This window comes from Condylura cristata, unplaced genomic scaffold (genome assembly GCF_000260355.1).
Source record: "Condylura cristata isolate star-nosed mole 26May11 unplaced genomic scaffold, ConCri1.0 scaffold00022, whole genome shotgun sequence".
In the NCBI taxonomy this organism is placed as follows: domain Eukaryota; kingdom Metazoa; phylum Chordata; class Mammalia; order Eulipotyphla; family Talpidae; genus Condylura; species Condylura cristata.
In genome coordinates this window covers 17,953,591-17,968,134 of record NW_004567123.1, presented here as the reverse complement: position 1 = coordinate 17,968,134, position 14,544 = coordinate 17,953,591, and the positions used below count along the sequence as shown (strand labels likewise).

Sequence of the window (14,544 nt, the reverse complement as noted above, 5' to 3'; positions counted from 1 at the left end):
AGGCAGATCAATGAAGTACACTGCTGAGGGGAGCAGCGGGCGGGTCAGGAGAGGTCTGCCGTACCATGTGGTCAACTCTGGGGCAGGCAGGGATCAAACTCATGCTGAAGTGGCTTGAGCTTCTTAGTGCTATGCTTTAACCCACTGCACCACCAGGGAGGGCCCTACTCTTCATTTTTGATAAAACTAATTTGTGTTCCTTGATTAATATGGCTAGATATTTATCAATTTTGTTTATAGTTTCAAAGAACCAACCTTTTACTTTGTCTTTTTGAAACACCAATAGTTTTTGTTTTGACCTTGTTTTCTTTCTTTAAAATTTTCAAGACACTTAGATCATTGCTTTAGATCTTATTTTTTAAATGAGCATTTAATTAAAGTATAAACTTCACTTTAAATACTGCTTTAGCTATATCCTACAAATTTCCGTATGCTGTTTTTACTGAATTCAAAATATCTGGTAATTTATTTGTTGACCATGGGTTACTTAGAAGTGTTGTTTTGTTTTTAAGTATTAAGTATTAAGACACTTTTTTTTTTTTAAGATTTATTTATTTATGCATACAGAGCTGGGGTACAGGCCAGATGTGCAGGGACGGTGAGAGGATTCACCAGAGACAGAATGGGGAGCAGAACAGGCAGATTGACAAAGTACACTGCTGAGGGGAGCAGCGGGCCGGCGAGGAGAAATCTGCCTTGCCATGTGGGATCACCTCTGGGGCAGGCGGGGATCAAACTCATGCGTAGGTGGCTTTAGCTTCTTAGTGCTGTGCTTTAACCTGCTGAGCCACCAGGGATGGCCCAGAAATACACCTTATTGTTACTGGTTTCTAATGTAATTTCATTGTGGTCAGAGAACATAATCTGTGGGATTTCAATTTTTTAAAAATAATTGAGACTTATTTTATGACTCAGCATATGATCTGTCTTGATCAGTGTACCCATATACAGTTGGAAAAAAAAGAATGTTTGCTTATCTGTTCTTTGTCTGCCAAGTAGGCCAAGGTGATTATTGGTTGTTTAGCAATATATATTGCGCACACACACACATAAATATATCCAATAAGTTTTTTTCCCTATCAATTAATAAGTGAAAGTTGTTAAAGCTCTCTAACAATGATTTTGGGTTTGTCTTTATCCCCCCTTTAATTCTACCAGTTTTCTTCATGTTTTTGAAATTCTGTTATTATGTGCATGCATACTTATAATTGTTATGCTCTATTGGTAATGTGAAATATCATTATCTTTGGTAATAGTCTTTGACTGGAAGTCTACTTTATCTGACATAAAGTAAAAGTTTTCTTTTACTTACTGAATGTATGGTATATCTATTTCTATCACTTTTCTTTGAACATAGATGTATCTTTATAGATAGCATGATACTGGATTTTGTTTTTAACTGCAGTGCTTATTCTAGTTAAATTAAATGTAGTTATTGTATGCTTGCTTTTAGTTTCCCATTTTGCTTTTCGGTTTTTCCTCCTTTTTTTGTAGGTTACTAATGTTTTAGAATTCCAGTTTACTCTTTTAGCTTTTAGTTTTTAGTGTTTTAGGAATTATTTCTAGGTGTTATGATATATAAGGCATATATTTTTTAACTTTTTATAGTTTAATATTGGACTACTTTATATAGTATTGTGAAGTTCTATTACCCCTTCTCTTTATGCTCTCGTCACATTAGTTAACATATGTATCTTAAAGAAGATAAAGTAAAAAAGGATAGCCTTATTTATTCATATACTTACTAATTCAAGTGTTTGTCCTTTCTTCCTGAAAATTTCTTTTTTTCCTTTACTCTTGGGTAAACCTCTGATTATTCCAGATCCTTTTTTATACACTTACATAGGTGGGAGGGTTTTTTTAAATATATATATAATAGTTTATTTTTTATTTTTTAATTTAAGATTTACTAAGATGATGTACTTGAGACTCATTATTTTCAAGCTAATTTTAGGCTTTTTATTATATTTTTACAGTATTTCTTGCGGTTTGTCCGTATCATTATATTTGTTCCTTTTCAATGGTCAAAAACAAAATTTCATTTTTAGGTTCTATTTTTTTGCATATTGATTGAATATTTCAATCTATTCTTCATATTCATTGTCTACCTCCTGCAATGTTTTTATTATTGATTTGCCAATTTTCTTTGCATATTGTTGATACTTTGCATATTAAAGATAGTTTATCTTTTTGTACATCATGGTTTGTTTTTTCATGGTTTATCACTTTTATTTAGTTTATTTCACAATACTGAAAATTATTAATTTTTTCTCATAATTAAAAATAGGTTGTAATATGTGTAGAATCAATTGTATTACAGTAAATCCATTTTCAGATTATAAGTTATATATTAAATGATAACTCTGATTATAGGATGGGCCCCTTTTAAAGTTCTTGGTGAAATCTCTTATCATAGCTCATTCTCTAAGGTTCTTGAGCAGCATTCACCTTTATTTTTTTACATTTTAAAAGGATAGCTTTATTAGAAAAAGGAGGTTATAAAAGAGACACCTGCATAGTCACAGGTGTGCAGAGAAGGAACTAACAACATTCTTTCTTTTTTTTTTTTTTTAAAAAGATTTAATTATTTATTCATATAGAGCTGGGGTACAGGCCAGAGATGTGGAGGGTGAGAGGATTCACCAGAGACAGGGAGGGGAGCAGAATAGGCAGATCGACGAAGTGCACTGCTGAGGGGAGCAGCGGGCGGGTCAGGAGAGGTCTGCCTGGCCATGTGGATCTCCTCCAGGGCAGGCGGGAATAGAACTCATGCGAAAGTGGCTTAAAATTCTTGGTGCTGTGCTTTAACCCGCTGCGCCACCAGGGAGGGCCCGGAACTAACAACATTTTAAAGGTGAATGTTGGCCAACCTTACTTTGTATAGTTTGACTTGTCACTAATCAAAAGGGGTAGATTAGTGAAAAGGGGATTTATCTTGGTAAATTCTGGCATTTCTTAAATGTCTCTGAAGACCTAAAGCTGTAGGGTAGCCCTCTTCTATGCTTTGCTATATTCTGGACTAAGTTAGATAGTGTGCAATGACAGAGACTTATTGGGGAATTTTGAAGAAAAAAGAAGAGCTGTGGTATCAAATCTTGTCAGGTTCTAGTAATTATAAATGGTTTGGACCATATATGGTTTTTACCAAAATAAAATAAATACTATGGTAAATAAACATAATGATCTATGACTGTCTTCCTTTCCAGAGTGTGAAAAAGTATATACTCTGGTAGTTATTACCACAAAGCTGCTTAGGTATATATGAGGCTTAGAGGAGGGAAGAAGTTTGTTGAGATTTTTAGGAGCATAGCCATTCTACCATGAGGTAGAATGTGTAACAAATTCTTCTAGAAAGACACCAAGGGAAATTTTTATGTTAAATGAAACCTTTTAGTTAGGGCATAAAAGGTGAGGAGACATGCTGAAAAGGAAATGTTGCATGTCATATTTTGCTTTGTTCAGTTAGTATCTTGTGAAACTGCAAAGTACCAGGCAACTGTACTAATAAGTATCACTGGTACCTGATCAGTCAAGCTTAGTGTATGCTTAAAGTAATCATAATTTGGGAGAACATAGAATTTGAAATTCTTTGCCTTTTTCTAGAAAGGTAAATTCCAAATATTAAGTCATTTAAATTATAAATAGAAAAACTACATTGTTTAAAAGGTTAATGGCACTTAGTTTTTTTTTTTTTTTTTTTAAGGTTTATTTATGCCTGCAGAACTGGGGTACAGGCTAGATATGTGTGGTGAGTGAAAGGATTCACCAGAGACAGAGTGGGGATTAGAACAGGCAGATCTACTGAAATGCGCTGCTGAGCGGAGCATGGGTGGGTCAGGAGAGGTCTGCCACGCTCTGTGGATCAGCATTCTGGCTGGGGATAAAACTTGTGCTGCATTGGCTTCAGAGAGCTTCATAATGTGATGCTTAATTAACCCATTGCTTAACCCGATGCTTAACCACTAGGGAGAGCCCTTAGTTTTATTTTTAATAATGACCATTTATAATACTTTATACAATGACTATATATGCATATTTTTGTTTGGGTAATTTCAAATTTGGAGGAAGGGGTAAATTTTCTTCTCCTCCTTTTTTTGATTTTAGCCAGATGCCACTTAACATCTGGCAGTTAACATCAAAGCTGTAGTAGAACAGCTATTTGAAAAGAGTAAGCTGAAAGTAGTCAAGTATTCATCTTTTGTTCATGTTCATCTCTGGTGGCAATAGGTGGGTCTTTTGTTACATTGAGTCCACAGTGTTGTGCTTCATCTACCTGGGCTTGTAGGTGTTAAGAATTCTCCCTTTTTTGCTGTTCTCAAAGGCAGGGTTTCTCTCCCTGCAGCTTGTTTTTCTGTTGTGTAGGAGGAATGATTAGAGTTGATGTACAAATGATATGGAAATTTTATGTCAGAATTTAGTTGACTTTTGGCTGGGAGCCCTCTAGGTGACAGCTACATCCTTTATAATTAAGGAGCCTGAGCTCTTAAAGGTGGTATTAAGTTAGACACAACTTGAAATTCACAATGAATTGTCATACACTTTTAGAAAATACTGTGCAGATAATTGAGGAGATTAAAGTAGGTTAGAAGCTAAAATCCAGTGCCTATTTTAAAGTTAATAATATTTTGTGACTTCTTGGTCTGTTCCTTTGCGAACACAAACTAACACATATATGACTTCTACCTTCAGTTATTTCATTTAGCTGTTTTCTCTGGTTTGGAGAAAGGATGGGAAAATATTTACTGATGATGGGATGAGTAAGCCTTGGGAAAGGATGATGGTAAAATTCATGTCTTCTTTTGCTTCTCTATGCCATACAGAGAATCTTTTAGGAAATAATTTTGAGATCACCACAACGAATCGAAACACTTGCCCATTTTCTGAGAGATTTAGTAATAGCGGAGATTAGATTATCTTGAACTTTTGTAAAGAAGAGTAAGTGCAGCTTAGAATCTATCACTGAACTCCTTGGAAATAGGCTCTAAGCTTTTTTGTCAGGAGAGTACACTTGGAATTGTTCTACTTAGGCAGGTGTTGTTTATACTGTAAACCAGAAATTAGTTCAGATGCCTTAGAAGCTAAGATTATTCCCTAAACCTGGACCCAACCTATTTGGATGTTTACTAGCAAGGGATATTTGAAAATGGATTATAGTTTACTCACTTTAACCAACAAATATTTGGGTATCTGCTATGTGTCGGACTCTGCCTTATAAGCTGTCTCATTTGTATGCTCTACATGAGACACATAATGGAGAGGACTAATGGAAGTACAGGTTCAGTTAGCTAATTACTGGTTAGGAATGGGACATTTTGCCATGAAATCTTAATCAGTGGTTCTAACCCATGGAATGTTGATGTCAGTTATAAAACGAGAAGGAAGTTATTTGTTACTAATTTATCAAAATTTTACAAATTATTTATTTTTAGATCAATCAGGTTAGTTTCAAGATAGTGCCTTTATAGCTTTTGTAAAGTGATTTTACTTTTGTTAACCTTTTCAGAGTTATTGTAGTTCTTAAAATAGTTTAGCATTCATGCACTTATGTTCTCTATGCACTTGTGAGTAGGATAGTCATAGGGTTAGTTATTTGGGAAGTTGTTTCTAGTTTGTCATAAGGCAAGTACTATGGTGGAAAATTGGTTGATAATTCATTGTTTAGGGGTTACAGAGGTGAATGAGACATATCATCAGTGCCCTTCTAGGTCTTTTCTTTCTATCCAAAGGAGTGGATACGGTTGCAGGTAATAATGAAAGAAAAGAAAAAGAAAAAGTGTACAATACTTAATATGTAGTATTTGAATGGTTTTATTTTATTGTCTTTAAAGATTTATTTATGCATAAAAGAACTGGAGTGTAGGCCAGAGGTACTAGGTATGAGAGGATTCACTAGAGACAGAATGGGGAGCAGAACAGGCAGATCTACTTAAATACACTGCTGAGGGGAGCAGTGGAGAGACAGGAGAGGTCTTCTGTGCCATGTGAGTCACCTCCCTGGCCAGGGCTGGAACTCGTGCTGCAGTAGCTGCAGATAGCTTCATAGTGCTGTATTTTAATCGTTTGCACCACCAGGAAGGCCCTCATAATATTTAAATTCTTAAAACCAAGGAAAAGAAGGCTGATAGTGATTTGTGTTGCTACATGGAAGTTGAACTCAAAATTACATTTTTGAACCTTTATGGAGGTTGGAGCTCTGCTAATTGTTGAATAGGGCCACTCTTGGTCTTAATATTTATTAAGTACTACTTAGATCTAACTGGGAGAAAGCTCACATTAAGGCTAGTGGTTTGGGGGCAAAAGGTAGAAGAATCATCTTGCAGGATGAATAGCAGTTAAGCATTTGGAAATAGAAGTAAATGGGATCAATAGCATGATCATAGAGTTGTTTCTGAGACTCTGCAGTGTGCTTTGACTTAACTGCAAACTCCCTGAAATGGATTAAGACTGAACAGATAAATGCTGCGAAACTGAAGTAAGTTGTTCTGAGGAATTAATTTATGGAGCTACTAGAAATGCTTTCTTTGCTGGATAGGGGAGTAGTTCCAAAATGTTCACCTGGATCTCTGTTGGCAAGATTGCTCATCTCATACTTAATGTGTGGCCTTAAGGCATTTATGTATTTTTTGATTTGTTTGAAGATAAGCTGCAGACTTTTATCTAGCACTTAGGTATAAGATCTTTAAAAAGAGGGGGAGGGTGTATTTTTTTTTTCTTATGCTATATTATTATAAAAATCAGGACCTTATTGAAACTTTGGTAGGGATTTATCATTTATGACATGATTGTGCTTTTATACAGTAATACTTTTTGTTAATTTTTTTTCATTAATAAATTTAAGCAGGAATACATAGAAATACTAGACTAATAGAATGAGCATCCATGTCTCCTGCTGTCCAGACTTGTTAGTATTTGGTCATGAATGCCTCAGGTGCTTACGCTGCCCTGCAGTGGCCTTGCTTCTTTTGGCCACCTGTTACTTCTCCAACGTTGTCTTTCCTTTCTGCTGACTTTACTCAGCCTCATGGCCTCTCTGCTAGCCTGTAAACACTGCAGATAACGTTCTTACCTTTGGGCTTTTATTAAGCACACTTTTATTGAATACCTTTTATTCCCAGCCAGAACAAATAAATCCATTAGAAATGTTATCTCATCAGTTAAGTGATGGGTAATGTTTAATTCATTAGGTTATTCATTCAACAGTTACTTGAGCATTATTGTTTATCAAAACTTTGGGGCTCAAGAGGATTAGGAAATCCACAGACACAAATAACTTCCTTGATTTTAAGGAGGCACTTACTTACAAAAAGGAGTGTCCTAGATACTTCCAGTTAATAAATGGTTAACAACATTACTGATTGATCATTGCCCAACTTAAATATTTCTAAATCTGTCATAATGCTGGCAGCACTTTTTTCTGAATAAGAGTTCAGGTAATTTCTACTTTTGATCTAGTGATTATTGATGAAAATCACTATTTTTGATCAATAGGAATCTTAAGCTGTTTGATTGGGGATTTTTAAAACAATAAACAGGGCCTCCAGGAGTTAGTCTCAGCACTGTCAACAGCACTGCAGCATGAGTTTAATCTGCAGCCAGGGAGCTAACCCACCTGGTGCAGTAGACCTCTCCTGTCTTGTTTGCTGTTCCGCTTAGCAAGGTATATCTATTTCAGTAGATATACCTGTTCTGCTTCCCACTCTATTTCTGGTGAATCCTCTCACCTCCGCACCTCCCCCTCTCCCCACACACCTCTGACCTACACTCCAGTTCTTATATGGTCTACATGTATGGCCATATAAAGACTCTAATTTGAAAATTGGGCCTTCCCTGGTTGTGCAGCCAGTTAAAATACAGCACTGTGAAGCTATCAGCAGCCACTGCAGCATGCTTTCGATTCCCAGCCAGGCAGCTGACCTACATAGCAGCAGACCTCTCTTGTTCTGCCCACTGCTCCCCTCAACAATGGGCAGTCTGTTCTGCTCCCTATTGTCTGGTGACTCCTCTCCCTCCCCTGCACCTTTGGCCTGTACCCACCTCTTATATGCATAAATAAATAAATACTAAAAAAAAAAAAAAAAAAGGAAAGAAAATTGGGGCCCTCCCTGGTGGCACAGTGGGTTAAAGCACAGCACTAAGAAGCTAAAGCCACTTCAGCATGAGTTTGATCCCGGCCCCGGAGGTGACCTATATGGCACTGCAGACCTATCCTGACCCGCCCGCTGCTCCCCTCAGCAGTGTTCTTCATCAGTTGGCCTGTTCTGCTCCTCACTCTGTCTCTGGTGAATCCTCTCACTGCCCCTGCACCTCTGGCCTGTACCCCAGTTCTATATGCAAATAAAAAAAATTAATGTGGAAAGATACTTAAATGTATTTTCTAAAATACTAAAAGTTAAATCACATCAATTACTCATTATTTATTTTATTGAAAAACAACATGGCAAGACATTAAGGTGACCCCAGATTGTATGGTGGTCATTTTTGAATCACAAGGAGACATGAAAAAATTTTTTTTTTTTTAATGATGACTTTTTAATGGTTTTTGTGTTCTTTCAGTTAAACTACTAAGGAATACTAACTTTTTATAAACACTAGTTTTTGATGAATTTTCATAAATAGGATGAATTAAAGCAGCTTATGTAAAGAAATCTAATAATGAGCAGTCATTTTGCTTTTTTTTTCCCTAGAAGTTTTGAGAGCAAATACATGCTAAGAAAAGTTAAAACCAAATTTTAAGCAGTTCTCTTAATCACTTGTTACTATGCAGGTGCCTCTTTTTTTCTTTCTCCATTTCCTAATAAACTTGTTCTTTTAAAATGTAAAAAAAAAAAAAAGAGTCCAGAAAACAACACATTTTAAAATAAGCAGGAGGCTCTACTTTAAATAGTCATCTTATTTTCCAAGGGAATAAAATACAATTTATACAATTTGGTATATGGCCTTCTGTCCTGGTCATGGTTCTTTGCCTGTGTAAACACGCGTATACATACACAACTTTTTTTTTAATATTTATTTATTCATACAGAACTGGGGTACAGGCCAGAGATGCGGAGGGTGAGAGGATTCACCAGGCACAGAGTGGGGAGCAGAACAGACAGATCAATGAAGTACACTGCTGAGGGGAGCAGTCAGGAGAGGGCCGGTGAGGAGAGGGCCATGTGGTCTCCTCCAGGGCAGGCTGGGATCTAACTCATGCGGAAGTGGCTTTAGCTTCTTAGTGCTGTGCTTTAACCCGTTCACCACCAGGGAGGGCCCTGTTTTTTTTGTTTTTTTGTTTTTTTTTTTAAGATTTATTTATTTAAGCATACAGAACTGGGGTACAGGCCAGTGATGCAGGGGTGGTGAGAGGATTCACCAGAGACAGAGTGGGGAGCAGAACAAGTGGACTGACTGAAGTACCCTGCTGTGGGGAGCAGCAAGCGAGGACACGTTTGCTGCGGCATGTGGAACACCTACTTGGCTGGGGGTTGAACTTGTGCTACAGTGGCTGCAGATAGCTTCATACAGTTGTGCTTTAACCTTTGCACCACCAAGGAGGGCCATGTGACGGCATTTTCTGATTGAAAACCTAATCTTGTCTGATGAGATAGATGCTGGATGCTTTATAAATCAAGTTATATGAACACAGTTCCTTTTTGGATGTTTCATATTATGGGATGTAAAACTCACTGTGTTGAGAGTACTTGTTAAGCATTGTGTATACTCTGAATACAAGAGGATTGGGGAGGTTTCCAGGCTTGAAGAACCATATGCAATGCAGGTAATATTGGTACTCCAGACAGGCTGGTAACTTTGGAATTCTAAGTTTGAAGGGAAAAGATATGTTGATCTGGAAACTGAGTGGTAGTCTTCATTTTCCTTTGAAACATGGACTTATTGATGAGTATAGGATGATTCAGCAGGATTGTTGGGAGAGACAGGTTGTTGAGAACTCATCCACCAGGAATGTATTATATAAGCAAGCAGGAACATCCAGCAAGGTCTCTAGAGGACAGAATACTGCTGTGTTAGTCACTGCTTAGTGATTGTTGTACTGAGTTGGTGCCAGTCTTGGAATTTTGAACCTGACATCTGAGAAATCAGTATAAAGGCGGCTCTTGGACAGCAGGAGGAACTGGGAAAATCCAGAGAGCAATTAGCACCTCAAAATGCAGCTTGGGCATTCAGGGCAGCTCTGCCATCTTGTGGAGGAAGTGTTCAGTGATTTTTGTGAGTAGATTCATTCTAGAGTACAGTCTTTGCAGGGTTTCCTCCCATGTAGCAAGTCTGTGATCTAGAAGTTTTTATTTTCCCCCTGTATGTATATTTTTTGGTTGTACAATTGTGCATATATTTAAGTTTAAAAAAATTATTTATTTATGCATACAGAACTTGGGCACAGGGTAGAGGTGCAGGGGTCATGAGAGGCTTCACCAGAGACAGAGTGGGGAGCAGAACAGGCAGATTGATAAAGTACACTGCTGTGGGGAGCAGCGGGCAGGTCTGCTGTGCTATGTGGGTCACTTCTAGGGCAGGGAATCCAACCCTTACTGAAGCATGGCCAGCTTATAGTGCTGCACCTGAACCTGTTGTGCCACCAGGGAGGGCCTATTTAAGTTTTACTTTGAAATAACTTCAGATTTATGAAAAAGCTATAAACATTAGTACAAAGAAGGTAATTCCCACATACCTTCAACTAGATTTCCTACTTATTTGTTGTTCTTATAATGTCCTTTGATAGTAAAAATGGGAAAAACATATTTTTTTGGGTCAAGATCCTATCCATCCATGGTAGTACATTGGACTTATTTCTCTTCCTGTCTTCTCTTCTTCCTTCCCTGCTTCCCTCCCTCCTTCCCTGATTCCCTTCCTCCCTTCCTTCCCTCCTTCCTTCCTTAGTGGGTGGCTATAGCTTGATAGTACTGAGACTTTACTCCCTGCACCACCAGGGAGGCTCCCTTTTTCTTTTTGACACATTGGATTTATTTATTTATTTTTAAGAATTTATTTATGCATACAAGGTGTAGGCCAGAGGTGGCGGTGGGATGAGGAGATTCACCAAAGACAGAATAGGGAGCAGAACAGGCATATTAACTGAAATATACTGTTGAGGGGAGCAGTGGGTGAGTTAGGAGAGGTCTACTGTGCCATGTGGGTCACCTCCCTAGCTGGGATCAAACTCATGCTGCATTGGCTGCCAACAGCTTCATAGTGCTAAGGCTTAACCCTTTGCCTCAGTAAGGAGACCTGACACACTGGATTTAATTGTTATGTTTCTTTAATTTTTTTCATCTGAAATAATTCTTTAGTCTTGTTTTTGCCTTTCATGACCTTGATATTTTGGTTGAACATGATTTCCCTTATTTGTGGCTTTCTTTTAAATCTTCACTTTAGATTTAGATTTAGGTTATTCACTTTTAGCTGTGTAAAGTGATGTGTGCATATCATATTCTCTTCAAGTGCATTCTGTCAGCAGGCACATGATGGCTGTTTATTCCACTTATTGGTAATATTAGTTTGACCTCTTAACTGAGGTAGTATTTACCAGTTCCCTCTACTATAAAGCTGTTATTTTTAGTTTGTAAATTTCTTGGGAGAAGATACTTTAAGACCATGTAAATATTTTATTTTTCACTAAACTTTCAGTCACTATTTTAACATCCATTGACATTTCTTTCCTGAAATAAGTTTTACTTTGATGGCTGCTAAGTGATATTTCTGACTCTTACCATTCTTTCTAGACCTACTAGTTTGCATTCTTTTGTAAGGAAGTCTCCTTTTTCTTATTTTAGTTACTTGATAAAATCACAAATTCAATCTTTGTTTTATGGATTATAATCTGTTTCGTTTATTACTTATTTTAATAGCCATGTTCTGGATTTGGCCAGCAGGAGCCCTTCAAAACTCATTTCTGTGTCTTCATACTTTAAATATTTCTTTATGTCTGGCATAACAAGATATCCCAAGCTCATCTTGTACTTACCCAACCCTGGGTTCAGCCATTTCTCCAAGATTTCCTGATTTCTTCTAAGTGGAGAAATATATTTAGAAATCAAGACCTGGGTAGTAGCTGTGCTCATCGCTTCTGGGTATACAGAGAAAAATGTGGATGTTCTTCTGTACTACCTGTCTTTCTTCCTAGCTTGCGAACACATTCAGTCTGACACTGTCGACCAGGCATTATGGTGGTGAGTCTGAATCTGGTCAGCTCATGAGTAGCAAGTGCTTTGTTGAGATACCTGGATTTTTGTTTTTAGTGTTTATCGCTTTTCTTTCCCCAAAGTCTGAAACGCAGAGAACTTATATGGCTTCTCAAAACACAAGTAAGCAAAGAAAATCTTTACTTTCATAAGATGAGTCACAATAGAATCTCAGCTAATTGCCTGAAAACTGTATTTATTCCCTCCAAATAGTAATCTTTGAAGGTAATGGCAGTCTGATTGGTGTCTCAGAATATATATACATTCTACTCTTGTACTGCATTGTTTTGCTAGTACAGGCACTGTAATAACTAGGATAATCACAAGGATAAACACCATTTTTTTTTTCCAGTGACAAATACTTTTAAGAAAACAGATGATTTTGTGACATCTAAAGCACCAACTGTTGACCTAGACCACAAATTTAGGTGCAAGATTGTGGATTGTTTAAAATTTTTCCGCAAAGCCAAACTGTTACACTATCACATGAAGTATTTCCATGGAATGGAGAAGTCACCAGAGCCAGAGGAAAGTCCAGGAAAGAGGCATGTGCAGACAAGGGGCTCTTCAGCTTCAGACAAAGCCAGTCAGGAGAGCCTGACCAGGAAGCGGGTCTCTGCCAGTTCCCCAAGTAAGTATTTTTGTTCTGTGTTATGCTGCCCAGCCCACAGTGCTTGCATTCTGAAATAATATAGTATTAGGTTGGTTCGATCCAGCTAAATCCCAAAAGATTGAAAATGATAGTAGTAGTTCATCATGTTGATAATTTTGCATTAATATGTATGAAATATATCATTTATAGTTTTCCTTTCTTGTAATGTCCATCTGATTTTGATATTAAGAGTGATGCTGGCCTTGTGGAATAAGTTAGGCCGTGTCCCTGTTCCTTGAATACTAAGCGCTTCTCTTAGAGCCTTTCCACTGGTTATCCCCTCCTGGGAAGCTTTCCTTCCAGATCTCTGCATGTTTCATGCCCTTTAAGTCTCCAGTGCCCCTGTCTCAATGAGGCATTCTCTGATCCCATACTATTAAAGTTGAAATTTTCATTTTCTTGGCTTCATTAAAAAAAAAAATATTTATTTATGTACACAACAACTACGGTACAGGCCAGAGGTGTGGGGCAGTGAGAGGATTCACCAGAGACAGAGTCCAGGGCCTCTGTATTGAATAGGCAGATGTATTGAAATTACACTGCTGAGGGGAGCAGAGCATTGGGCAGGACAGGAAAGATCTGCCATGCCATGTGGGTCAGCTCCCTGGCAAAGGATTGAACTCATGCTGCAGTGGCTGCAGATAGCTTTTTAGTGCTGTCCTTTATCCTGTTGTGCCTCCAGGGAGAGCCCGGGCCTTAGATTTCTTAGCTCTTTTTTTTTTTTAATTATATTTTTAATGTTTTCCCATCATTCTTCCTTTTGTGGATTTCTTAATCTTAAAATAAACATTTTACAAATTAAACTAAGATCTTTTCCAGAATTCTTGATTTTTGAACTTTGTTTCCTAGTTGCAGAGTATTTTAGTAAGAAGGGAGCTTAGACATCCTTAAGTCCTATATTTATTAATTAGTGAATTGACATCTGCCTGTCACCCTGTTTTTGCTATTTGTTAGGTGCAGTTTGTTACCCTCTCTGATGGTTCTCGGATGCCATGTACCAGTGGTACATCGTTCATTGCTGAGTGACATTGCTCCTGAGACAGATGAACCTTCTTTTAATTATTTGTAGGATGTCAATCAGGTGCCTTTACCGTACTGAACTTGTTTCCCTACCTGTGAAACAGGGCTGATATTCACAGGTTAATTGTTAGGTTTAATGGAGATGCATGTGGTTTCTTTGCATACAAGTTCTTAGTTTAAGCCATTTGAATCTAGTTTTTACCTTTCCTGTACCTGCTTTTTGATTCCATATCAAAATCACTCAAATATTTTAAAACATCCTGATGCCCTCAAAAACATTATGCTTAGTGGAAGAAACCAGACACAAAAGGTCACATATTGCATGAATCCATGTATACAAAATGTCCAGAAGCAATACCACAGAGATAAATGCAGATTGGTGTTTGCCAGAGGCAGGAAAGAAAACAATGATGAGGGGCTTTACTTTAGAATGATGGGAATGTTTTGAAACTAAGTAGAGCTGGCTGCACAGCTTTGTGAATGTACCATATACCACTGGATTGTTTTTTCTTTTTAAAAATATAGTTGTTTAATGTTTAATTACACAGGAGCTTTATATATTTAAATTTATATTCCACTTATTAACTGCAGCAAAGTAACTAAACATCCATTTCCTCCAAAACTCCAAACTTTATTCATCACTTTAATTTTCTCCATATACCCATACATATATATGTAAAAGTATAAAAATGTAAA

At 37.3% G+C, this 14,544-nt stretch overlaps 1 protein-coding gene across 3 annotated transcripts in view; it reads left to right on the top strand.

Annotated features, from left to right (window-relative positions):
• PHF20 (PHD finger protein 20) overlaps positions 1-14,544 on the top strand; it is a 108,458-nt gene that overhangs the window by 63,322 nt on the left and 30,592 nt on the right. For all 3 annotated transcript variants that reach the window (XM_012728322.1, XM_004687230.2, XM_012728323.1), the window contains exon 10: positions 12,529-12,807. In XM_012728322.1, the coding sequence (XP_012583776.1) occupies positions 12,529-12,807 (279 nt within the window). The remainder of the gene's footprint in view (positions 1-12,528; positions 12,808-14,544) is intronic.